This window comes from Emydura macquarii, unplaced genomic scaffold (genome assembly GCF_026122565.2).
Source record: "Emydura macquarii macquarii isolate MOO-44397 ecotype Brisbane River unplaced genomic scaffold, CSIRO-AGI_Emac_v2 contig_3530, whole genome shotgun sequence".
NCBI lineage: Eukaryota > Metazoa > Chordata > Testudines > Chelidae > Emydura > Emydura macquarii.
In genome coordinates, this window is record NW_027133667.1 from 1069619 (window position 1) to 1096328 (window position 26710).

At 37.0% G+C, this 26710-nt stretch overlaps 1 protein-coding gene across 2 annotated transcripts; it reads right to left on the reverse strand.

Moving 5' to 3' along the window:
* Positions 1–479: 479 nt before the first annotated feature.
* On the reverse strand, positions 480–26616 carry HCFC2 (host cell factor C2). Of its 2 annotated transcripts, XM_067536170.1 has the most exons (16): positions 26451–26616; positions 22234–22382; positions 21627–21787; positions 19802–20010; positions 19138–19222; positions 16951–17054; positions 15861–16049; positions 14737–14925; positions 14004–14053; positions 12827–12986; positions 11661–11861; positions 10289–10365; positions 9368–9508; positions 5856–6041; positions 4608–4893; positions 480–3490 (listed from the first exon to the last, which is right to left on the reverse strand). In XM_067536170.1, the coding sequence occupies exons 1-16, from the start codon at positions 26614–26616 to the stop codon at positions 3465–3467; spliced, it is 2379 nt and encodes a 792-aa protein (XP_067392271.1). In that variant the 3' UTR covers positions 480–3464. The 2 variants fall into 2 exon arrangements, with proteins under 2 accessions (XP_067392271.1, XP_067392270.1); XM_067536169.1 differs by lacking the exon at positions 480–3490 and having other exon boundaries at positions 4008–4893.
* Positions 26617–26710: the final 94 nt, after the last annotated feature.

Genomic DNA, 26710 nt, shown 5'->3' on the forward strand with positions numbered 1-26710 from the left:
TTGGCCTCAGCTGGCCTGATTGGCCTAATTGCCCTGGAGTAGCCCCAGCTGGATCACCCAGGGAACAGGGATTTGTTAATTCTGGGGCTAATATAGATCCCCTCCACTACTCTCCTGTAGCCATCAGGTCTGGCCCTGTCACAAAGGTTAGTTCAGGCAAGACCAGGAAGAGGAAACCAGCCTTTTTAAGTTACTTGCATTTGTTCTGTCTTTGCTTGTCCAACCAATTTTCTTTGGGACAGGCAGCAGAGATGCATTTGAATGGTCCAGAAATGTCTTACTCTAAAATTGATCTGGAGAAAGGTACTGTTGACAAATTTATGTCTATATCATGAAAGTGCCCTCCTTCCTGCAACATCTTAAAGCACATTCTTAAGTTAAAACCTAAGAACCAAGTCTTTCAGAAGACACTAACCTTTCAAATCTGTATACAAGTAGTTCTGGATTTCAAGTACTGACATACACCTCATTTTATACGACAACCACTTTATTACAAAGAATAAACAATGCTTTCAAACAAGATATAATCAATTATTTTTTCATTGTACAAAATGTCAGTTTTCTTTGTAGAGATCATTGAAGTAACAGGCCATAAGACTATAATCACCTCAAATTAACCATCTTAAAATACCAGTTAATGGTATCATTTATTATATCTTCAAAGTTTATGGCTTGGTCATCACGTGCTCTACTTCAGACTATACTCAAAGATATTGCTATAATTACTTTAAACACAAAATGTTGGTTCTCGTTCATTTGATTTCCAATTTCATAAAAACATGCTTAAGTTGTTGCAATATTTGCCATAGCTAGCATAACTTTTCTATTTATACAGTGAGAACTTTCATGAAAAGTCTATTAAACCTTGACATTTCCACAAATCTCTACAAAATTGATATTGTACTCTGATCAATGTGGATGTTTTGTTTACATGTATTTTAACAATGACAAATATGAAATAAAGAGGACTTTCTGATGCAGTTTCTCAAACAGCTGATTTCATTTGTATTTCAAATAATTTCAAAAACTGGAATAGACATCTCAGTATATTTGTCCAATATGTTCTCTCTAAAATGAAACTTGGGTGGGATTTAGACATTTTGTAAGTACAGTCCTGAGCAGCAGTACTCAGAAATGTGCATTTTCAGTGTACAACATACTTTAATGTTAAGTAAAACTGTGAAGCATGGAACAGGAGATTTGCATATGTTCACTATTCGAACATTACCCAACTAGAACAACGGAAGAGACCAACTGTAAGTATACTTACACAGAAATCATATTTTGATTGAAAACACCACGGTTTTACCTTTGGTCATTGTGACACACCCTTTAAAAAGAAAACGTGCAAAGTATATGAAACCAAGTGCAAAAACTCCATCTACAAATGTACCCAGGAGATTTTATTCTTAAATAATATCAACCAACAAAGTCAACGCCATAAATGTTTTCTAAAAGGCATCTTTCACAGTACTAATAAGAAAAGCTAAGTTATACTTTTCTAGTTACAACTTGTGTGTAAGTGGAGATTTTAGTTACTGGATAGTGTCATGGTCATAACTGATGAAGTGAACCACAATGTTTTTAAGCCTGTGTAACTTTGCAGGAAAAAAACTGCACACGCAAAAATTCATAATGTGAATACTCAGCTTCAAGTGAAATCACCACTATAAGCACAAGTTTTTTTCTTGTCAGGATTTTTATTCTTATGAGTAGAATGATTTAGACTACTATCATTCTACAATGAAGATTTGTAAAGTCCCCAGTACTTTCACAACATCACAGACTGTGGCTGTGTTAAGGCTGTATCAGCACTTCCGTTATAAACCCTGACTTTTAGAGGTCTAAAGTTTGGCCATAAAATTTTCTCCAGCATATTTGGATTATCCAATCTCTTCTTGATTTACCAAATATCTATGCCCCCACTTTAAAAAAAAAAAAAAAAAAGTCCTGAAAACAAAAACAGAAGTATATTCTTAATGTTTAAGATTACATATTTACAATGCATGTTCTTAACAAAAACCTAAGGGAAAAAGGCAAGTAATTCCACCTTGATGTATATTCTTTTGGCATTGAGGGAAAAATTTAAAGTGCAAAGTATAAACTTCATTGCACATGCGCAGTAACTAATTTTATAAAAATTAGTATTAGTTGCCTCAAAATCTATTCACCTAGCAGCCTCACAATTCAGCTATTTTACCTACACTTTGGTAAACAAATGTTTTGTTTTTTTAAATAAATTGCATTAAAATGCTTATTTGTTCTATTACTATGAACAAACATTTTCTTTAGCACAGAAATGGATCAACCTATTCGTAACAGCAGTGCTTTTTGAACTAAATAGCTATCTAATTAATGAAAAAATGACTGATAGGTAACTGGGAGTATTAAATTGATTGGTAGAATATACAGGTAAAGCAAACAAGCAGTAATGAAGACTAAATGGAATAAATATTTTATAAGAATTAGCATATAATATGTGCAAAATTGCTTACCATTTATTTTAACTTTGGTTAAATTTTTAGACTAAAATATAACAAATGTTATGGAAGCAACACAAGTGATTACAAATGTAAGAATGAGGTAAGTTAATTTCTCATTAGTGCAAAAAGCAAGCATATGCTGGAAGCAAAACATGGATTTAAAAAAATGGATGAATCCCCATGAATGGTTTAATATTAGACCAGAGAGGTCTTTTTGTAAACATTAAGAATATTTACAGATTTAAGATTTGTACAACTTCAAAAGGACAATCCCAACTAATAGTAGTGCATTTACATTACGTTTATATTTTTCATAACAGAAGTGATTAAGTTTCCTAGTATTTGCATATCTTCAGAGGAATGCCTTTAAAGATTAAAATATTTATTACAAATAGTAGAAAAATCATTTCTTTACAAAAAGTATATATATTAAAATATTCTATACATTTTAAGATACTATAATAAATGGAAATGTTCACCTTGCACTCAGATACCACAGTGATGAATGTGGTATAAGAACTTCAACTGAACAGAATTACACACATAATGAGTCTTTACAAAGTTATCTGTGCAATAACATTCTGACGCAGACATTCTCTACAAAATCTCTGAAAACTGGCACAAGTGGCAGATAATCTTGTGCATCTGCAATTGTTACAAATTTAAATTCTGCTTCAAGTGTCAATTTCAGATTTAAAAGACAGTGATGGTTAAAATTTTCTGATCAAAATGGTGGTTGGCAGAGATGGTCAGTATCTAATTATTTACCTTCAGTAGAAGAAATCCTATACATGGTAGTTCAACCTGAGCAAGGCTGTATAATGCTGATGTTTAAAAGGTTTAAAAAAAAAAAAAAAGGGGGGGGGGGGTTTCATATAAATTTAAGATAAAAACAATGCAAAAATAAAATATTTGGAGCATTTACAAAATGTTACAAGTGTTGAACATTACATTCATAACTTGAATTTTATTATGGTGCTTCTATTTTGAACTTGATGTTTTCATGTCTGTAAAAAGAAGAAGATATGCTATTATCTATATGCAGTCATGGAACATTTAAAGTGGTCTGACATGTTCAAACAGACCATATTCCTGAAGCTTGTATCTATAGATTTTCAGTATATAGATTATTGCCAAAACCCTCAAAGCAGGGCTGGAATAGTACATACCAAACAGAACTCTTCAAAACTGTTTATTCTAATATGGGGAAAAACCCATGTAGAAGTGTGGACAACAGTGTCTTCTGATAGTTCACCTTCAGTTTAAGCCCTGCAATAATTTTGATGGTTTAAATGTAAAGGCTAGAAAGTAATAACGAGCAGCTCACTGACCCAATAAGCCAGGGGTGGGGAACCTTTTCCCTGCCAAGGGCCATTTTGATATTGCTGCCTCCATTCGCGGGCCATGTCGCCGATTCCGCCGCCGAATTCCCCCCGCCGCCGCCGAAAAGGCGCAAACGGTGGCAGGGTTTCGGCGGCGCGCACTTCCTGCCCGCCCGCCCGCGGGCCGGATCAAATTCTTTCGCGGGCCAGAGGTTCCCCACCCCTGCAATAAGCCAAGACACTGACACAATGTCAGCAACCTTAAGAGAAAGCAGTGATTTCATTGCCCTTACTAGAAGCTGCAAAGTGAACAGAATCAAGGCACCTCACACAAAGATAACAAATTACTCTCTGATTAAAGGGGAAAAACGATGGAAGGAACCAATAAAAGCAGTGGATGCTACTGCGTTAGTTGTCAGTATGACCAGGATGAAAATTTTGAAGTTGAAATGAAGTTTATTAGAATGTAAAGCTTGGTTGGGTTCTTTTTCGGTTAATGCATACCTGTGGAGTGAACCAATATACTGATTCGGGGTTTGTTTGTTTTTTTTAAATAGACTTTTCTGCTTTTACTTGCATTCAAGTTACTAGAACAAAATTTCTTTAAAGAAGTTTTATGCTGAACTTAAATTAATGACCAAAACCTAAAAAACCGTACAGATTATTCAGGGAGAAGAGGTTTTCAAGAACTTCAGACATGATGCTGAGGAAAAATGGACTCAATAACGGAAAAATAGTCTGATAAACAGTTCTCATAGTGCAGATAAATCCCATTTAAAACTACATTTGGTATCCACTTTACCTTGAAGCCATCGAACTTGTGTGGCTGGTCCATATCCTCTCTCATTCTTTGCAGAAATCCTGAACACTATAGCAGGTCTGGAGGTGTAATCAACATGGGCATTTGAAAGCTGTGCAGCAGTTACTATACATGATGTTTTAAGACCACAGTATATTTTCATAAATACAAGCTGATTTGGGTTTTCGTGTAGTTGCGCGGTACGAATAGCTAAGTAAGCTGAATATTCCAAGATATTTCCAGAAGATGAAACAGGTGGCTCCCATGAAAGATGGATACAATCTACACTCTGGAGAAAAAAATGTAAACATTAATTGTGTAGTACCACAATTTCTTGATACTCAGCTGTAAATTTAGCACATTGCATAAAGTTCCGTTACCATTTAAGCATGGTTCAATTCTGCAGAGAATGAAAAGGCACATTCTTATTCAGATCTGGTCCTTACGTCTGTTCTGAATCATGGCTGCTTAATTTACTTACAAAAGTAAGCATTTACTACCTTTTACCCTTGATAGCAATTCAGATTTACAAATGAGGGGATATTTTGGAGGTAATGAGGTTGTGTATGTGTAAATAAGGGAAGAAACTCTTTAAAATGTATTATTGGTAATGTAACATAAGCCAGAAAAAGTAAAGATTGATTTTCAGATCCCAAGTTGAATTTGTTGGGCTGGCAGTTAGAAAAAAACGTATTTTTATTTGTAAATGAACAAATTTGATACAGTCATTGAGACACGTTATTAAAATTACATTGAGATTTAATGTTTTTTTCAGAGTGACCAACATCTTAACACCATTACTGCCCTGATTTGTAAACAACATTCTAAATCACCACCATTCTTTGGATCTCAGTGTGTTTTTGTCAGGCCTTTTCTTTTAGGCTGCAATTACTTCAGGACAGAGATGGTTTAATACAACACTAAATAAAGTCTATACTGATCAGAGAACTGAAAAATGTTTGTTATTTGGTGGTAATACTGTGTCGTCGACATCTCTATCTCAATATTAAGTGTTTTAATTTATTTGATGTATTAATGTGGTTTTTAACAATAAGGCCACACAAAAATTGTTCAAGTAAGTAAAATTTACCCATCAACTTTTGACACTATCTGCTAGGACAGTTTTTACTTCAAACAAAAAACAAAACAACAACAACAACAACAAAAACCCACCCAGAAAGTATCAATTAGGTTTTTGAATAGATCTTTAGACAGCACTACACAAATGGAAATCCTAAGCATGTCTCTCACCTTGGTGATTCTGACCGTTGAAGGTGCCCCAGGAAAACCAGGAATGCAAGTTTTAAATTCACTGACTTTACTGAAAGGGCCTACACCACAGCCATTAATTGCAGCAACCCTAAATCTGTACACAGTGCCTGGAAAGAGATCCTGTTTCTTAAGTAAACTGTAGTCTGGGACATCTGCATTTTCCATCTGAAAATTTAAATACAAAACTCAAGTAAATAAGTTTACTTTTAAAACACTAAATATCACACCTAACCTAATAAATTAGCAGGTAGCAAGACCAGCTTAAGAAAAAACAGAATTTAAAGTGAATTTAGAAGTGTGAGTGAACAGTATATACACAATCCAAGAAGTTAGGTCAAACTTTTATAAGGGCTAACAACCCTAAGAGAAGATTATAATCCATATCAGTAACAGAGAAATTCTCAGTTGCTGTTTCACTGTGAAGCGTGCTCTATTATATTAAATGCGGCAGATAATGGCTTGTTTGTTTTTCATCTGATTATTAAGTTAAGGTCAGTGACAAAGGCAGGATACTTGACTGAACAGAAATTATTTGCTTTGGTAGGAAACACACGAGTTGCCATACATTGCTTTGTATTAGTGGCACAATTCTATTCGTTTTCTTTAAACAAATAAAGTATGGTTTTTTATCTCTGGTAATTTACAAAAATCATACTAATTAAAGCTACTAATTGACCTACTGTAGAGGAATGATAGTAAAGGTAAGAAACAGTTAAAATTGTAATCCCTATTTTCACTTCCTGAAAAATGCTTTTTGATTGCTTTCTAGCATCAGTGGAGTGATTTTTTTTTTTTTTTTGGGGTGGGGGGAGAGAATGGGCAAGGGAACTAAACAAGTAAGCTTTTTAAGTTATACATTTGAAAAAATGTATAGTCTTGTGCCCAAGATATTATATTTTGTCTCTTAGCTTTTTTTCTAATTTCAGAAGTTGCTGTTTAGATAGTCATAAGCTATTGCTTTGATATGACATTCATAAAAGTAAAGTTGTATAAATCTTAAAAGTCACTGTACTGCTAACCAAGACGGAATGTATGCATTTGTTTAAAACACTGTGTGCCCTAGTAATTCATGTACTGTTTAGTATACGCATATATTAGCCATGCACATGTATTAACCTATCCATGAAATTATTATACATTATAATCATGCATTTGGAAACACTTCCATGCACAAGCAGAATTATCTGCAATATATATATGAAATACTAATGTGAATGCCTAATATTGTAAAATATATTTTAAAAAACTTACATAAGATTTGAAATATTTATATGGTCATTAAAGCATTGTTGCAATTAAAGTTGTAGGATGCATTATGAACATAAGAATGGCCATACTGGGTCAGACCAATGGTCCATCTAGCCCAGTATCCGGTCTTCTGACAGTGGCCAATGCCAGGTACTTCAGAGGGAATGAATAGATCAGGTAATCCTCAAATGATCCATCCTGTCAGCCATTCCCAGCTGTTCTCAAATTGGAACTGTGCCATAGAATCTCTATGGATAGTAATTTCATGCTTGAATAATAAGAATATAGCAGGAGAGAGATACTATTGACCACCTGACCAAGATGGTGATAGTGACTGTGAAATGCTCAGGGAGATTAAAGAGGCTATAAAAATAAACTCAATAATAATGGGGGATTTCAACTATTCCCATGTGACTGGGTACATGTCATCTCAGGACATGATGCAGAAATAAAGTTTCTTGACACCTTAAATGACTGCTTCTTGGAGCCACAGATTTCTTGCCATAGATCTCCGTTCTATTCTGAACCCTTGATTTTGCCCCTCTTAAAAAGCCCTTTGCAGTGGAATTTATCTTGCTGTTCTTTTCTCTATGGTGAATGTTTTGGTGGTAGGAAAATTAAAGCACAGAGCTAAGGAAATTCTCCTTCACGCCTCCCCCTCAAAAAAATTAATCCACATTTAACATATGAAAGTGTCAGGAAGTTCCAATTCAGTGTAGTTGTAGCTGTGTTGGTCCCAGGGCTCATCTTGTCTCTCCAGGAAGTTCCAAGTTAACACAAACACATTAATTCTGCCCCATATATCCCTGCTCACCACTCATGAGATATTCAATCAAAAACCCACATCCTTACAGGCTAGATACCATTCCCTACCACTTGTCAATCCTCCCAATACAAGCTGGAGCTTGTCCTTAACATTTTACCGATTCTTCACATTTAAATTAGACTCTTCACTTTCATTTCTGCCTACCTTCTGAATAAAGGCCAGAAAGATGTCTGTATACTATACAAGATGACAGCGTAATGGACATACACAAGAAGGAAGAGTGAAGGTTGATGTAGCAATGGGGCGTGGGATCTTCAGGCCACAAATAAGCATGAACATTGATGCTGAAGATAGTTAAAGTTGGCAATATACTTTGGTAGTCAACAGGAATTAGGCACTTGAAATTTTTATTCATAAATGCGAAACATTAGTGAGCTATTTAATTTATTCCCTCCTGTCCTGTGCTATACTTACAGCAGGGGCACTAAGTATAAGACAGAGCAGCTGGTCATTATAGGGCACAAAGTTCCCCATGCGACCTATAGTATCAGTATTTAGCCAAAGGAAAGCATGACTAAAATTAAATCTAGCCATTATCAACTGGTTATGTATGACTGATTGCTAAACTAGTGCCTACATGATGGATTTTAGTTCTGAATGCAATTAAAGCCTCTACTTATCTGAAGCAATATCTGGGCTGTAGGTGTTTCTAGCCGCTTAAATGAGAGCTATATTAACCAGCTCTGTTTCTAGTTCATGAGTGGATCTAATCCACTCGTGCCATCAAAACTGCAGATTTTGCTAATTTAATTTGTAATGTGTTTCACATGTAATTGATGCATAAACAAGTTAAACAAAATAGAGGAATCCATTGTAAAAGCTGCCTAGACACAAAACAATATGGTAACTATAGTTTTTAAAAACAACACTTGGCTATGTCTCTTTTTTACACGTGTAATGTCAAACAATGTTAATGAGTATTAAAGAGTCACAATTAAAGGAGAAGAGACCACAGTGAAGAAGTTTCAAGGCTGTATTATATTAAAAATGTAAAGCTAAGCCACACAATTTCCGAATTTTGAAATCCAACTGCAGGTTTCTACGTTTTCATACCTCCAGAGATCACATATAAAAAGTTCTAATGGTTTGAAAATTGACCAGTTTGAGAGCTATTTCCTAAATAAATAGGAACATTGGAATAACTAGTGAAAACTTAAGTGCACCGTCCCTATAATCATGCATTTTATTCAGCTGGTTGAAGAATTAGCCTCAGAAATAGATCACAAGAAAGAAAGAAAGAATGAAAGATATCTGCCAGCATCCTGAATTAGTTTTTTGCTTATGCATCCAGAAATCCTATTAGCACTAGTTCCCTCCACAGTGTATCAAACCAGGAAATTCCCAAACCTTTAGTCTCAAGCAGTTAATACACATGGGCAACACATTCCAAAATTAAGAACACACAAATAGCACCTACCTTTTTAGAGATGCTTGATTTTTCTTCTGGCAACAAATAGTACTGGTTCACCAAAGCACTGTTACTTTTAAAAATTCCCACGTCGTACCACTGTCGTTCTCTTGCTTTCACTGTTGCCATCTGCCTCAGTGGAGTAGTCTTCTAGTTTTTGAGGAACATGTTATATAGACCACCCATATTTCAATGTAACATAAAAAAGTCACAATTCAAAGACTAAAATGTATGAAAAAACCACTCCCAGTCATTCCAGTAAGTTACACTTTGTTATACTTCAAAAGAAGAAATATATATCTATTACAGAAATGCAGTTAAAACAATGAGTGGTTAAACGTCTTAAAAACACTGATACTTACAAACAAAAAAGGTGGAAGCTATGCAGATTGTATTTCTAATGTTAGTGAAATATCTAAAAGATTAATGTTCTGATGCCATTTCTAAGAGTATGGCCCCAGAAAACGAGTTCTTTGAGGAAGGATATTAGAACTTTTGTGACCTCTAAAGCGGCAAGTAGTTCTATACTAGCTCATCTCAGAGTTCAAAAGGAACTTAATTAAATTATCTATGTGCAGTATGCCTGACCTAAAGTATATAGGAATACATACTTTATTTTAATTAAAGTACTATTTACAGAACACATTTATTATGCACACCAGATATACGTGTAGTTGTACTTTACTGAGTGATAAGAAACGGGATCCTTTCCTGAGTAGTTGTTTCATTTACACATTCTCTTAAACTAAACTGTTTGCAACATAGGTCTTATTTTTTGACAGACGGATACAATGTATAACTTTCACTGCAACCTTCTAAGTAAAGGATCAGGTTTTTCTTTCAGATAAAATGTAACTAAATACCTGGAGAGGCCTGAGGCAAAGAACAATTATAATTATTGGTTTTGATTATGCAAGATCACATACTTACAGATAAGTGTACAGTCGAGTTATTTGTTTGACCAGAGCTGACCTTGGTGGAAGGCATTATAAAAGTAGTTTCAGCAACTAGAAACAAGAATTATATTTAAAATATTAGTTCACATAAAACAATTGACATGTAAAGAAACTATCTTATAAAATTTGTAAATGGATTTCAGTGAGAAATCTCTCTTGCAAAAGCCTATTCAATATTTCAGACACAAGTTTGGTAAGTTTTACATGCATTGCTATTTACAACCTGACAATTGTAATAGCTTTTTAAAACTATTAGTTTTAAATTTACAGAACAATTCTGAAAGTGTCTAGACTTGCATGCCATTGCAGTTAAAATGATAGCATTGACAGGAGACTAAACCGACAATTCTAAGGCAGCGGCATTATCAAGAGTTATGGCCTGGACTTGTATATAAATTCTGTTTATATCAATATTAACCGTACACAAACAAATCCTACTGGGGCAGATAATGCCCACCCAATATGAACAACCTGAACATTAAACCTCTAATAATTTGTAATGTACTGCTCATGCATATCAGTACACATCATGTGAGAACTCTAAAATAGGAATACAGAAAATAATACATTTTAAAAATAACTCACCAACTGGAAGAGAAAAAAATAACATTCACTACATTTATATAATGATTATATTCAAGATTCAGACAAATCTAATTATCCCATTTCATTAGTATTCTGTGTTTACAAGTCAAATTTTTAGAATAATGCTTGCATATGCAAGACATCACCAAGAGAGGGTCAACCAGTGGTTACTGCTCTCAGGCAATGGCAAATATTGCATATTCATTTCCATTAAGAAATTTTGTATTGGCATTGTTTGCATATTGAGTGTACATAAACTGCTCATTTCAGACATTACTATCATAGATTATGAGGTCAGTCTAAAACAACAAAAGTGATTAATTAATTTAATCTGTGATATGAGGTCTCCAATTTGGAAAGAAATTAAGATAATCTGAGGTTACCATTTGAATGTATTGCCTTTTTAGCAAACAAACACAAAAAAGCACACCAACACACTGGAGAGCGCAAATGTGCCAAAGGCACTGAAGTTGGTGGCTACCATTATCTGAAAGGTGGATTTCTGTCAACTCATAATGAACCCCTTATAGCACTTTTCACCTACACAAATCAAAACGGTTTACAAAGGTGTGTGAGGATTATCCTCATTTTAAAGTGAGACCAGGGCAGAGATCATTCAGTTTGCTGAAGATCATTAATGTCTGAAACATTACTTCAATCCCAGCCACTATTTAAAGATGACAAAATTCCCACCCCACTAGAAGTTGGATGGCCTTAGATAAATATGGCTCAAAATACAGTATGTGAAACACATTTCAAACCTTCAGATTTTGAACTGAATGTTGTTAGTGAAGTTTCATCTTTAACAACTGCCCCATTTGTACTTGATGACTCAGTTTTAACAGCCTGCTGGGTTACCATAGTTTGTGTGCTGGAAACAGTACTGGATACAGAAGCATCAGGATTTACAGTTCGTATGTCCAGGTCATGTAATTCACCTACATTTGCTGAAGTCTGAGGATCTGCAATATGGAAAATATTAACTCGACTTCAATATTGATGTCAACTGACAAATAGCAACCTAATCTAGTTGTTTTAGTCTACTATAGGAATTGATGCTAGCCAAATTCAGACTAGCATGAAACTGGTTGAATCCAGACTGACTACCAGCTTTGGTGTTATTTAATTAATAACAATTCCCCGCCCAGTTGATATATTTACACAAAACACAAAAATACCCAACTACAGACAGGTACAGCCGAGGCTTCTAAATTCCTGGATTGATAAAATAGGCCCATCTGATTAAATTCTGTTATTCTGCTGAGCATTAAATATGGGTGGCAAAAATTTAACATTGATCTGAAAGCAATTCCTAGTTGCAAAAACATGCACAATCTTGAAATCCTAAATTTTGGCCAGTCCATGCAATTTAAGTGACTAGGAAGATTATAAACTGTAGAAGTTAGTTTCTGGGTTGATACTTGGCATGCCAAGTTTTAACCTGCAGCAATCATTTATTCTCACCCACCAGTAAGAGAATGGAGAATCACTGAAAGCAGCAAAAATGCTGACATCACAGTAACTACATGAATGTAAACATCCAGTATAAGCAGGTTAGACAACTTGTCAATTATAAAAAAAATGTCATCACTGTCATTACTACTGCTTATGTCTGTTCTGCAAGCCTTTATTTGAAAAAACAGACCTTTTTCTTGTACAGAGCTGTTTATAGCCTGTATTCGTCATCATAATGACAGAACTGAGCACTTTATTCCTCCTTCAATGCAATGAACTAGGGAAAAATAATGGTTTCATCTTTCCCCACTGTTATAAATATGTATAGTAATAAATAATTTGTGAAAGGCTTAGTTTTTAAAAACCCCACAAATATCAGGGTATTTGTAACATACAAATAATTCTTACTTTGCTATATTTGCAAAATTTTAAACCTCAATTTTTCTTTAGTCTCTACTGAATAAACTCTTACCGGAAGTGTAAGCTGGCAAAAGTGAGGGGGCATTTGACTCTTTGAATCCTCCAGAATCTAGATGGTTTTTCTTTGTAGTTTCTTGTGTAACCACGTTTTCAGGTTCAGTAATATTTTCTTTAGCTTCTAGTTTTAACAGCAAATTAGATGAAACTTGTACCTAGCCAAAAAGAAAGCAATTGTTAGTTTACAATAAATGTTAAGTTTACAATTTAAGCTGCAAACATTGCATGGAAATGTTTGTTCATAAAACCTTTTCACTGGAATTTCAAATAAAGATGGATGTGATTAAACAGTAAAATACAAGCTTCTCACAAAGTCTAAATTTGATCTGATAGTGTTCCTGTAACATTCAAAGCACTATTTTGGAGACAGTTGGTATTCTTAAATGGAAATACAAATTAAGATTTATCCTGTACATTTCCTTCATTTGCAAATAATCACAGAAAAGTACAATTATGTAGGCTCAACTATATTCCAAAAAAGATAAAATTTCTTAATTAGAAAAACCCCCCAGAGTATTCATATCAACAGGTTTCCTACAAGAAACTATAGTATTAAAAGAGAACTTGTATGTCATTAAGAGCCCCAATTAGTCTTGAGGAACAAGTTGTAGTCTTGAAGTGTCTTCAGTATTTGATTCCACACAAGTTTGCCTGCTTTAAGAGGCTTAAACAGTTATGACCTAGTCTAGATTTTTGAAAGTTTAAGACTTTTTAACCAGAATCTTTTTTTTAAATGACCCTTTCTGGTAACAGAACAGAAAGGAAGTCATCTGTATACACACTGCTGTTCACAGGTTTCCAAAGGCCATATTAGGAGCCTGCTACCAAGAAAAGAATTTCACTAAGGCCCCAATAAAGTAGAATATCCTTTCTGCCTCGCAGTACCTATTTTGCTGGGACTTGGAGGATGAAGGAGATTTTCAGGCTCCCAGCTACCATAACAGTATTCAACGCAACTGCAGCTTTCCTCTTGTATCATCGGGAATGGCTTTTCAAGACATTCTTTCCATCAGGAAGTGAGGTAGTATCATTACAACAATAGTAATCTAATTAAGCCGTTAATTTTTTAGTTTAAAAATATTTCTGGCTCTTTAAAATTGGTAAATTAGAGTAGAAAGTGAGACCATCACTAAAACATTATCTTGATTTGACAATTTTCAGTTTACACTTACATTATTAGGAACCACGTGATTTGTTTGACTGTGAAGATCCAGCTTGATTCCTGGAGGAAGGATGATAGTAGTTGATTATAGACTTTGCTGTTGACTAGAACTGCCTTACAGGTAAACAAAAACAAACACCCATTGATTCTATTTGGAGTCTATTTTATCCCAGTGAGTGGACACCAGAGAAGTATGAAGGGGCTTTTGTGTAAATGAGAATTAGGCCCTTTGTCTTATTGTCAAAAGACCTGTTACTAGTTACAGTAGCACTAAGTTTGAAATGAAACTGTAAGAGCAATCAATCAATGGAAATCCTTTTCCCACTACTTTCTCCTTAAATCATACAAATAGGAACTCTTTTCCCACTACTTCATGTACTAGCCTAAATCACAGCCAGATTTCAGGATATCATATATCAAAGTAAAAAATCCATTCTGAGCATTATATTTTCCTGCCTCATATCCAAAGTTTCACTCTGTAAGGCACTTCCAGGTTCAAGCAGTTTTAGCCTCCATCAAGGAACAACTCCACCATTCAGCCAACTTAGGATCAGGAAGCACAAAGGCAACTTAAAGCCAAATTTTCAACTCCTGAGTTGCATTATGTGCACTCCGTAGGCCTAGCCAAGCTCTGGGTCTTTATCTTAATTTTTTAATGTATCGTTATATATGTATCTATGTAAATATCTACAGGAACCTTTGTAGAAATGCAGTTTTATCTAAGGGAAATATTGCAGCGTTACCTTGTGAATTCAACAATGCAGTCTCAGGAACCGCAGTAACTGGTATTTCATCAGTCACTGTAGGCGCTGGGGAGTCAGCATTTAACTGAAGAAGATATCCTTCAACTGTAGGAACTTCATCCCACTTAACTTGAAAAGAATTAGTTGTAGCTCTGATCAGCTGTACCTGTGATGGTGCTGGTGGTTTATCTAAAAGACACCAATTAAATACAATTGGAATGTTTAAAGTTACTCTTTCATTGCAGTTCAAATGATATTTGTGTAATGACATCACATCAACGACTCATTTCTCCAAGTACATATGGTAACAGGCCATATGACAAAAAGCATTTTTCAAACAGGTTATAAAATAAAGTCAGAAAAAATACTAAATTGTCTCTCTCAAGTGCCATACAAGGCATATTTTTTAAAGTCTCATGCCTTTTCTTAATTACTTATTTGGCAGCAGAAAAAACAATGAGGTTTTGGGCTGCATATGCAGAGGCATCACTTCAAAGATCACAGAGAACAGAGGCTCGCTAGACAGCTTGATTGAAAATGCACCCAGAAGACTGGTCTAAGTATCTTTAGAACTGAATACAGTTGGACAGAATAAAACAAAAATGGCTAAGCAGCAGCAGACGACACCCTATGAGAAAACGTAAGAATATTTATAATTTCATTAAGCAACTAAGAGCGGAACACAACCTTCGGAAGTACCTGAAGTGTGCAAACACCAAATATATCAATTGTTTAGGGTGGTGAAAGAGGTATGAACCACCACCAAGTGAAATTAAGGAAAATGTAAAGTGCACATCAGGAAAAAACTTACAAATGTTTAGATAACATGCCCTCTTAACATCTTGCACCCAAGAATCTTAGAGGTGTTTTACTGAATTTAGCCTCATAAAACCTCATTGAATGCCTGTGGAATTTGAGACCTGTGAAATAGATCCTTGTTTTTAGCAGAAAGCTATAATAATAATCTTTAAATGCATTAACAGTGAAGCAGTATTTTACTAGAAAAATCTGAAATTTAAACGTTCAATGAACTTCCTACAGACTAAAATTTCTGAGCAGGTCTGATGCCAAGTTCTCTACATTGTAGTAACACATTACAGTACTTTTATTACTTTCTTACTCACCTGTGTCTAAATACCAAAGGTCCTTGCAGCAAACTTGATTATTCCAAGCTTTTCTGTAACCGTCTCTACCGCTCCAGATATACAGACGAGTGCCCACCGCCACAGCACAGTGTCCAGCTCTTGGCCCTGGTAACAAGTTCTTTGTGTCTTCTTGACAATCTGAGATTAGACCTATCCATTCTGTTGTATCTAGTAAGTGAAATTTGAACTAATCAATACCATTCAAATAAATGTTCTCAAAACAATATAGATACTAATCCACCTAACTAGTCAGTCAAAGGGAAAATGATCATCTATGAGAATATACATATATTTACATTTACTTATTTGAATTATTAATGTTCCCAATATTCTCTAGCCTCTGAATTTTAGACCAGATATCCTGTACAGTCAGCAAGCAAGTAATTTGAGCCCACACTCCAAATTGATTTGTATCATATATGATCAATTCAATTTTTTTTGCCAGGAGATAAATTTGTAGAAGCCATTTTCCTGATCTTTGGTTGTATCACGTGGAAATGTAAAGTAAAAAGGTAAGGTATGGGTCCTATGGTAGCTTTGTGTCCATAACTAAACGGTTCCTGGCAACAGCCGTGTCTTCTAGTACAGGAATATAAGAGTACAAAACCTATTGTGGAATTACTCCAGCATTATTTTGTATTTACAATGCTGCTGAATGTTTACAACAGTGTTTCTTAACCTGGGGTTTTAGAGGGGTCGCAAGTGCAGAGCTGGCATTGGGGGTGGCAAGAAAGGCAATTGCCTGGAGCCACAGGGGCGCCATGAAACTAAGTTACATGCCTCAGCCCCGTGGGGGTGGGACTCAGGCTTCAGGGGTACAGTAGTTTGGAAAGGTTAAGAACCACTGGTTTACAACATGATGTCCATTATCCAAAAAGTATGTTTTCTGAATTAAATGTGCACCTAGATTAATGGCAAGCTTGAGAGTAAAACATGTTCCAGGTGGGATATGAAACTGGTGTCTAGTTCTAAAGTCACCTAAAAATATTTTTCAAGACTTTACTCATATGTATCTGTTAAAACAAGCATTCAATTTATCATCATCATCAAAAAGGGCAGAAACACTAACCTAAATTTAGGTAAGAAAATGAACTGGTACATTTCCATTCACCATCATGAGCAGAAATCTCATCCTCCACTGCCTGTGGAACCCATCCACCAAAAACATACATTCTAAAAATAAGAAGAGAGGAATGGAAAAAAGACAAAGCTAATTAACCACCTTCCCAGGCCTGTTGCATTGTTCCATCTCATCGTATATTCTTATGACAAAACAGAATATTTACAGATTTTCGTGTCTCAATCATAAACAAACTCTTGTAAAATATGTCCCCACATCTCTTTCTAATCGGTGTTGTTACAGGTCTCTAGCTGTCTAAAGTGTTGAGGAAAATAACTACAAGAAATATTCCATATCATGCACTAGGACACTTAAGAAATATGCCAAAGGTGTGTTAATTTTGTATTCTCAATAAAGGCATCTGAAACAGCTTGATATTTAGAAGTTAAACATTTACACAGAACTTATACAGCCCTTCTACTTATTGTTTACAACAGACGGTTTTAAAAGATTGTCAGATATCAGAATTAGAAATGTGTTGCATGAAATACAATCCAATAATATTTTTTAGGAATAATAAAAATCAAAAGGTGTGATGTCTCAGAAGGCACTGTTTTCTTCCCCCACCACACCCCATACATAGAACCTGTAAGCTGATATAACAACGGAAGCAAGTATATTTACTTTATTAAATCTATCTGACGGACTGAATTATGCTAGCAGGTGGAAAAGTAATCTAGAAAGTAAAAGAAGACACTGCAATTTCCCAAGTTTTAGTGTTATTTTGGATAGTTTTACAAAGGGACCAGGGAAAGAATTAGATACACACATGACTCAGTCTGATTACATGATTCAGGATACAGAAATCAGTTCTGCTGATGGAAGTTTATGGGGCGGGAGTGTGTGTGAATTTGTGTGTGTGTTTCCACAGCACTTGGATGACCTATGACATGAAAGGGTACGAGTAATGATCTAGCTCTACTCTCCCCTAAATTCTTCCCAGTAGTATCACTTGAAGAAATTTATTCAAGCTGAATGTCATTTATACTACTAAGTAACATCAGTCTTTTAAAAATATCACTCTAAAGTTTGGCATTTCAACATACACTTCCCACCCCCACACCCTCACTCAGTATCCAGAATGTTTCTCTCTCCCTGCTTTCTTTCCACTCCAGTATATTACAATACTGAAGTCCCTACAAAGATATAGAATGAGCCATCTTTCAGATGCCTGTATGTGTTATCATATGTTCAAATATTAGATTACCCTGTTTTATGGATTACCATTATGCAACTGCAAAAAGTCATGGATGGCTATTTACATGTTTTAAAGGCTCTCTCTCGTTTCGTGAGTTTTTGAAATTTGTTAAATGTTATGGCTTGAGGAAAGCTGTGAAGCTGATACAGAAGACTGTGTCCACTACTGAAAGAGCTTTAGAACTACTATCTAACAATAAATAGATCTGAGAAATTACCAACCAGCAGCTCATCTCCACTAGAATTAGAAGGATGCGTTGGGCATATTTAGGGCATGTACTCCGGATGCCAAAATGCAGACTCCCACATGATGCTGTCAAGTGGAAGCCAACTGATGTGAGGAAAACGAGAGTGGCCAAAAGAAACCTTAAGAAGACCCTTTAGCAGGAAGGGCAGAAGAGTCGATCTCAACACCACAGAGCAGATGGAAACAGCAGCTAATGACAGAGAGGGATGGAAGAGACTGATTTCTGCCCTGTGTGCCAACATTGGCATGAGAAAAATGTAATACTACTTCTAAAATTCTTTAACAGCCTTAATTTAGATGATGGCATATTGCAGGGGTGGCCAAACTGTGGCTCGTGAGCCGCATGCGGCTCTTTTACAGTTAAAATGTGGCTCACGAATCCCCTATGCCACTCCCCTGCATTCTCCACCTACCAGACTGGGATTGGGAGCTTGGAGCTTCTGCCCTGCGGCAGGGTGGTGGGACTAGAGAATTCTGCCCAGCGGGCAGATCAGTAAGTTTGGCCACCCATGGCATATTGCTATCTCCATAAGTTCCACAAAGGCACAACAATACCTAAAAGAGCTTCCACAAGGCCAAAGTTGTTTACATTGTACAGTGGTGGGTAAGGGTAATCCAATAAAGAAACACTATATCATCGTTCTCCTACTAGGTGTACCTTTCTATAGTTGAGCTTTTAACAACAGACATACTTGTTTCCTATTACATTGGCTGTATGGAGACTGCGAGGAAGTGGCACTGTCCCCTTAGTTTCTGGTCTTGACCAAGTCATTGTTTCTAAAAAAATAAGATAATAGCATTTCAGTAGGATAATAAATATAAGCTACATAGCTATTTGTGCATATTACTTCCTAGATTTCAGGAAATCATGTGCATGATACCTACTTTCTGCTAGTTTTCAGCAAAGCAAGAAGGTAGCTCTTCAAGTTAATACCTATATTAAGATTTACACTTTAATAACTTCACACTATGAGGATTTTTATGCTGATGTTCATTTTCAGGTTTATACAAAAGGCTGACAAACATTAAACTGTTTAGCAATTTGAAATGGGGATTACTATCCCAATTTCATTAAGGCTACTTAATTTTTAATTATTTTGGTAAGACTATTTAAGATATCCTAGTAAGACTAATGACCTCAGCATGCAAGTGAATACTGCAGCACGCCAGTGGTAAAAGTACAGTTCGTCATCGAAATAGGCTACATCTTGTCTCCCTGAATAAAATGGTGTTAAGACTACAACTAAATCATGTGTTAACTGCAATTATATAGCACATCACTAATCATGAGACGGTTTCATTTTTCCTCAACACCAGATATGCACTTGAACTGATTTACACATTGACTGAACTCACCTATGTCAAGCTCCCAAAGGTCATTAAGTCGACAGCCACACATCCCTCCAAAAATATACATCTTTGGATTTCCCAAATCTTTTCTGCAATACACAATTGCCGTGTGGGATTCTCGAGGAGAAGGCAAGATTCCTTTGGTCATTGGAATGCTCCAGCCTACAACTCCAGAACCATGTTGCAGCTCCAGTTCATAGAAATCATTTAAATATCTAGTGTAATATTGGGAAGATATTGAAAAATATTACTGAAGGATTATAAAAGGGAACATGAGGAACCAAAATTCACTTAACACTTTATACTGTGTTTTTAAAAGCTTACCATAGCAGAGGCTATAATTTATTTTACTGTACCAATCAAACATTGGAGGGTAGGGCCTATACAAACAGAATAAAACCAAACTCCACAAAACAACACCCGTTTCAAAACACAAGCAAAAAGGAAGGAGGAGGGTCCAATTCATAAAATGGAGAAAAAGGGAAGCTAAATACAGGGCCAGTATTCATTCTAAAACGTAGCTTTTAAAAATACTGACATGATATTTAAAAGTAAGGAGGGATGAAATAAGGGCAAATTTCAAGCACAAATTGTACATCTAAGAAAGTCTGCTTTCATAATGTGGCATTCCACAAAAAAAGGCATGCTCAAATGTGACACCAAGATCATTAGCATAATTCACTACATCTGAGCAAATTTCCTCGGCAATTGAAGAGCTAATTGCTAAGCTGTAAATGATAAATATACTACGACATGGTGCATCAACAAAATCTGAGCAGAATACCCTCAGGGTGGGCAGTGGAAAGGGAATTCACCATTTTTTGTTTAATTAAATAAAATCCACTTATTGAAAGTTACTTTTAGAGAACTGTTTGAGTTCTGGTACTTGTTTCAGCCAAAACTCGTTTCATAGAGGGAAGAGAGTTTTGGCACTTAACTGCAGCTAGCCAGTTGCAAGTGGTCTTAAATGCAGAAGTATTTTCAGCTTTGATATCCTCTATATTTTGATTTAAAATTAACTGTACTTTGAAGTGTTTGTATCTGCAGCACATTTCATGGTTACCTACAATGTTCTAGTAAATAAAATCTTCCGTCCCAAATACATTGAAGCAAGACGACTCTAGGAACTTCAATTAAAGTAATTTAAATTTAAAAAAATACTAAAAGCATGCTAGAGCTTCAATATTTAAGCCTAATAGCACTGTATAAAATTATTGAAGGGTCCATCTATATTGTAAACAAACAACTGTGGCTGGCCTATATCAGCTGACTTGGGCTCATGGGTCTCAGGTTAAGGGACTGTTTAATCACAGTGTAAACGTTTAGGCTTGGCCTAGAGCCTGGGCTCTGGAAACCTCTCCTGTTGCGAGGTGCCCCAGCCCAAGCCCAGGCACCTACACCGCAATTAAACAGCCCTGCAGACTAAGCCCCACAAGCCCGAGACAGTTGACATGGGCCAGCCGCACGTGTTTAATTGCAATGTAGACATACACAATAAGGTCAGATATGTTTTTCTAACAAGAGATTGAAGGAAAGACTACTGTTCAGAAATTTAATAACCAATCCTGGAGTTCAGCAAAAGGCAATCTATTTAGCTTTCATTGCAAATATGTCAGCACTTCTAGCCAGTTTCCTATGCAACAAGCCTAATGGGAAGACTATAGGAAAGCCTTTGTACACTAAAAGGGCTATCAAACATGCATTTCTAGTACTTCCATCATTATCATTTGGGACATGAATTTCTTCTTCATTTAACAGTTTAGAAGCTTCTTTGGTTTGTATATTGTTACATCTATTTTTTAGACATTTTGATCAAACCCAATCAGCATACCTGGGAATGTTATTGTTTGAATCTTCACTTTCATTTGCCAGGCCACCAAATAAGTAACACTTGTTACCATATAAAGAAAAGCTGTGGCCAAGTCGAGGACAAGGTGGTGAGCCAATAGATGGAGGCTGAGGTTTTACTTTTTTCCACAGCCATCGACTTGCCTTAAAGAAAAAAAGAGATCTTCAGAAATCAAATCAGCTCAGATACTACCAATAAGTGTAATCTGAGAGTCAAGGTGATGACAACATGGACTATTCTTTGTTTATTTTCTGTATAATCTTTAGCGGAGTATTAATTTATTGAATTTTTTCTGATACCCTCCTAAATCAAACAGGAATAAAGTTAAATAACTGATAATTAATGAAGTAGTAAAACCTAATGACATTAAAACATTTTTGTTTTATGACCCATTTTCAAAATTTAGTTATTTTTCCCCTCAACAGAACAACACACTATGCTCATCCACTCCAGCTTTCTAAGAGCCCTGGCTTGTCAAACCATTCCAAAAATCAATGTATTATTTCACTTAAATAGAAGCAGAATCTTTTAGTAAAATGGATAAACAGTGTGATCTTTAGAACTGAAAGATCTTCATTGTGTTTCTTACCTGTAATTCATATAAATCATTACTGTATCTTCCATATTCAACCATTCCTCCAAACACTAATATCCTGGTGCCATCACAGACAAATCCATGGGCTGCACAGCCTGGAGGAATATCTCCTCTAACAGCAGGAAGAAACCACTGGTTTGTAGCTATAGTATAAAAAAAACCAAAACTTTATTTTTTAACACCCACAAAGGGAATGAATGCTCCTTTAATATCTCTGCCATCAAAAGACACATAAAAGACACTTTTTCTTCTTTCCCATTCAGAGCCACCTATAGTTAATAAAGGTTAACAGTAAAGGGCTGTTAAAATAAAAAGCAAGTCAACTGATGGAAACAATGCTATCACTCCTCTGTGAAACAGGTGTTACTCAGCATAAACTCTGGCCAGTCAAATGTAAAAGTATAACTAGGCAGGCCAAAAAAGAATCTGCAGAGCAACTAGCAAAAGACACAAGAACTAATAGTAAAATTTTTAAGCACATCAGAAGCAGGAAGCCTGCCAAACAATCAGTGGATCCATTGGACGACCAAGATGCTAAAGAAGCACTCAAAGAAGACAAGGCCATTGCGGAGAAGTTAAATGAATTTTTTGCATCGGCCTTCACTGCAAAGGACGTCAGGGATGATCCCCAAACCTGCGCCATTCTTTTTAAGTGACAAATCTGTGGAAGTGTCCCAGATTGTGGAAGTTTTGGAACAAACTGATTAATTAAACAGTAAAGTCACAAGGACCAGATGATATTTACCTAAGAGTTCTGAAGGAACTCAAATATGAAACTGCAGAACTACTAATTACTATCGCTTCAATCAGCCTCTGTACCAGATAACTGGAGGATAGCTAATGTAAGACCAATTTTTAAAAAAGATTCCAGAGGCAATCATAGGCCAGTAAACCTAACTCCTATACCAGGCAAAGTGGTTGAAACAATAGCAAAGAACAAAATTATCAGACACACAGATGAACATAATATGGTGGGGAAGTCTCAACATGCTTTTGTAAAGGGAAATCATTCCTCACCAATCTATTAGAATTCTCTGAGTGGGGTCAACAAACACGTGGTGAAGGGTGTTTCAGTGGATAGAGTGTACTTGGACTTTAAGAAAGCCTTTGACAAGGTCCTTCACCAGAGGCTCTTAAGCAAAGTAAGCAGTAATGGGATAAGAGGTAAGGTCCTCTCATGGGTCTGTAATTGGTTGAAAGATAGGAAACAAAAGGCAGAAATAGTCAGTTTTTACAATGGAGAGAGGTAAATGGAGGGGTCTCCAAGGGTCTGTACTGGGACCAGTGCTGTTCAACACAAGCATAAATGATCTGGGAAAAGGGGTAAATAGAGAGATGGCACAGTTTCCAGAGGACATAAAATTATTCAAGATAGCTAAGTCCAAAGCAGACTGAGAAGAGTTACAAAGGGATTTCACATAACTGGGTGACTGGGCAACAAAATGGGAGATGAAATTAAATGCTGATAAATGCAAAATTGGAAAACAATCCCGACTATACATACAAAATTATGGGGTCTAATTTAGCTGTCACCATTCAAGAAAAAAATTTAGAGTAATTGGAGATAGTTCTCTGAAAAATCTGCTCAATGTGCAGAGGCAGTCAAAAAAGCCAAGAGAATGGTTAGGAACCATTAGGAAAGTGATAGATAATAAAGCAGCAATAATTATGTCACTATATAAATTCATGATACGCCCACACCTTGAATACTGCATACAGTTCCAGTCACCCCATCACAAAAAAGATATATTAGAATTGGAAAAGGTACAAAGAAGGGCAACAAAAATTATTAAGGGTACAACACAGCTTCCATATGAAGAAAAATTAAAAAGACTGGGACTATTTAACTTAGAAAAGAGATGAATAAGAGGGATATGAAAGAAGTCTATAAATCATGAATGGTGTGGAGAAAGTGAATAAGGCAATGTAACTTACCCCTTCCCATAACACAAGAATCAGGCATCACCCAGTGAAATGGTTTTAAATCTTTTGCATATTAAACATAAAGAAGTACTTCTTCATACAACACACTGTCAACCTGTGGAATGTGTTGACAGGGGAGGTTAAGGCCAAAAGTATAGCTGGATTAAAAAAGAATTAGGTAAATTCATGAAGGATAGGTCCATCAATGGCTATTAGACAAGATGGTCAGGGACACAACCCTGTGCCTTGGGTGTCCCTAAGCCTCTGATTTCCAAAAGCTGGGAGTGGATGACAGAGGATGGATCACGTGATAATTGTCCTATTCTGTTCATTCCCTCTGATGCATCTACCACAGGCCACTGTCAGAAGACAGAATACTGGGCTAGACGGGCCATTAATCTGACGCCATATGATCATTCTTGTGCTCATCTTTATGTTAAGAACATATGAGGTCAAAGTGGGTAACTGACTTGCTGAAGCTCATACACTGTGTCACTAGCAGAAGTAGTTCTGGCTTTCTCTACAGTTATACTAATTTCTAGATCACACTCTCTATGCACCTCTGTCATTATTGTTAACTCCAGTTCAGATTAATCTAATTTAGCAACACTCAGAGCTTTCGTGCAGACGGGGTTTCCGTTACTAACACTGTTTTCAGCACTATGTCATCTAACTCTGCTATGAGCAAGGGTAAGTGGATTGGTGCAGAAGTTGAACTAATGTTATCAAATGCAGGGAATTCATTAAAAATATTCTAGTGAAGACATGGCCTGGGTAACTAGTAAAAGTCTCTCACACTAGTCAGACTCATTGACTTCTACATGGACTCTTTGCAAAGAAAAGACATCTTCCACAGTCACAATGAAATAAAAGTCAAAGGCACATACCCTTTTACTACAATACTGTTTTAAAGGGATACTGTCAACTTGAAATCTAGTCAGTGTCAAAAAGTTTCAGTATTATACTTATCCCTGCCAGTAATACATGTATATTTGCATTTTCTTATTATAAATATTTTTATCCCTTTTTGCTGTCAGATTTCCCACCCCCCACATATACACACAAGTAATAGGGGAACTATGAAACTAATTCTACAAGAAATACTGTAAATACACAAAGGAAAATGCAAAACAATTTAATTCTCTTTTAATCTCATGAGTTGTTTATAACAATTTGGTAGATTAAGACATTTTTTAAAGTGGGGGTTTTAAACTGACTGCATCTGTTTAAGTGTAGCAAAGTCCCATCTGCAAACTGGTATTGCAAAATTTTGCTCCAAGACAATCTAACTTTACTCCTCTGAATGAGCTACCTTAAAAAAAATCTTTTCACGGTCCCTGACTTTAGCTAAAATGCTGTCACAAAAATTGTACAACCATTTCTTTGTTATTTGCATGTTTCTAGAGTATTTACATTTGGAGAAGTAAAATGATGGTCTGGCTCTCACTTTCTCAACTCGTGCGTCCTTTTCATCCTTATTCCAACCAGCAGTAGTGAAAATTGATAAGTATAGAACAGCCTAGCTAGACCCCATCTTATGTCAAGCACTGAAACCCTACAAAACTTCCCCAGTCTGACAGGATCCTGTGCGGTAAGTGTTTCAGAATCTAATCTCCCATCAATAAAATGAGTCTTCAGGAGTTGCTGCCTGGAAGAACTCCCAATGCAAACTCATTCACTTTTCTAACCAGGATTGGTTTGTCTACATATTCAATGCCTCGGGCTGCCACCAGAAGGAAGGAGTGGGGCTTGGGGGGCGAAGGAGAGACAAGAGGGATAAGCCGGTCTCCAGTCAGTCGACTGACACCTTCTCAGCCAATTCCACCCGACCCTCCCGCAGCGACAGAGGAGCTGACAGAGTCACACAGCCGGGGGATGAGTAACATGGGCTGGAAGGGATGGGAACCGTGCAAAGGTATCTGAAAACGTCCCATGCCTCTCTTGGAAGAGAGCGGCGGGGCGGGTGCAAATCCAGCCCCAGCATTCAAAGGCAGCACGACCCTCCATCCCGGGGAAGACTCTTTCTCCGCAGCCTGCAGCCCAGACAGCGGCGGCCGCCGCGGCCAGAGACCCCCAGGGCTAGAAGCCCCACGACCCCACGGCAGTCAGCGCAGCAGAGACGGCAAACACCGCCCCTCCCCCCCCAACCCTGTCCCCACCGCCCCTCACACGCGCGCCCATCCCCCGGCGCGCTCACACCGCCCCGGGCGAGGAGCTCCCAGGCCCCCCTCGGCCCCCAGCGCGCTCAGGGCGGCGGCCCCGCAGCGGGCCGCGCGCGCGCCCCGTACCCGTGTTGTAGACGTGCAGCTCGTCGGCGATGCCCTCGTTGCCGCCCCCGAAGATGATCAGCAGCTCGCGGATGGCCACGGCCCGGTGTCCGTGGCGGGAGCGGGGCACCGGCCCCGTGGCGGAAGGGACCCGCCTCCAGCTTAGGCCAGCGGCGGCCGCCGCCATTTTGCCGCTACTCACCACAATGCACCGCGCGGGGGGGGAGGGGAAGGGATGAGCCGCGGGCGGCGGCGGTGAGGTGAGGACGCGACGCGACGGG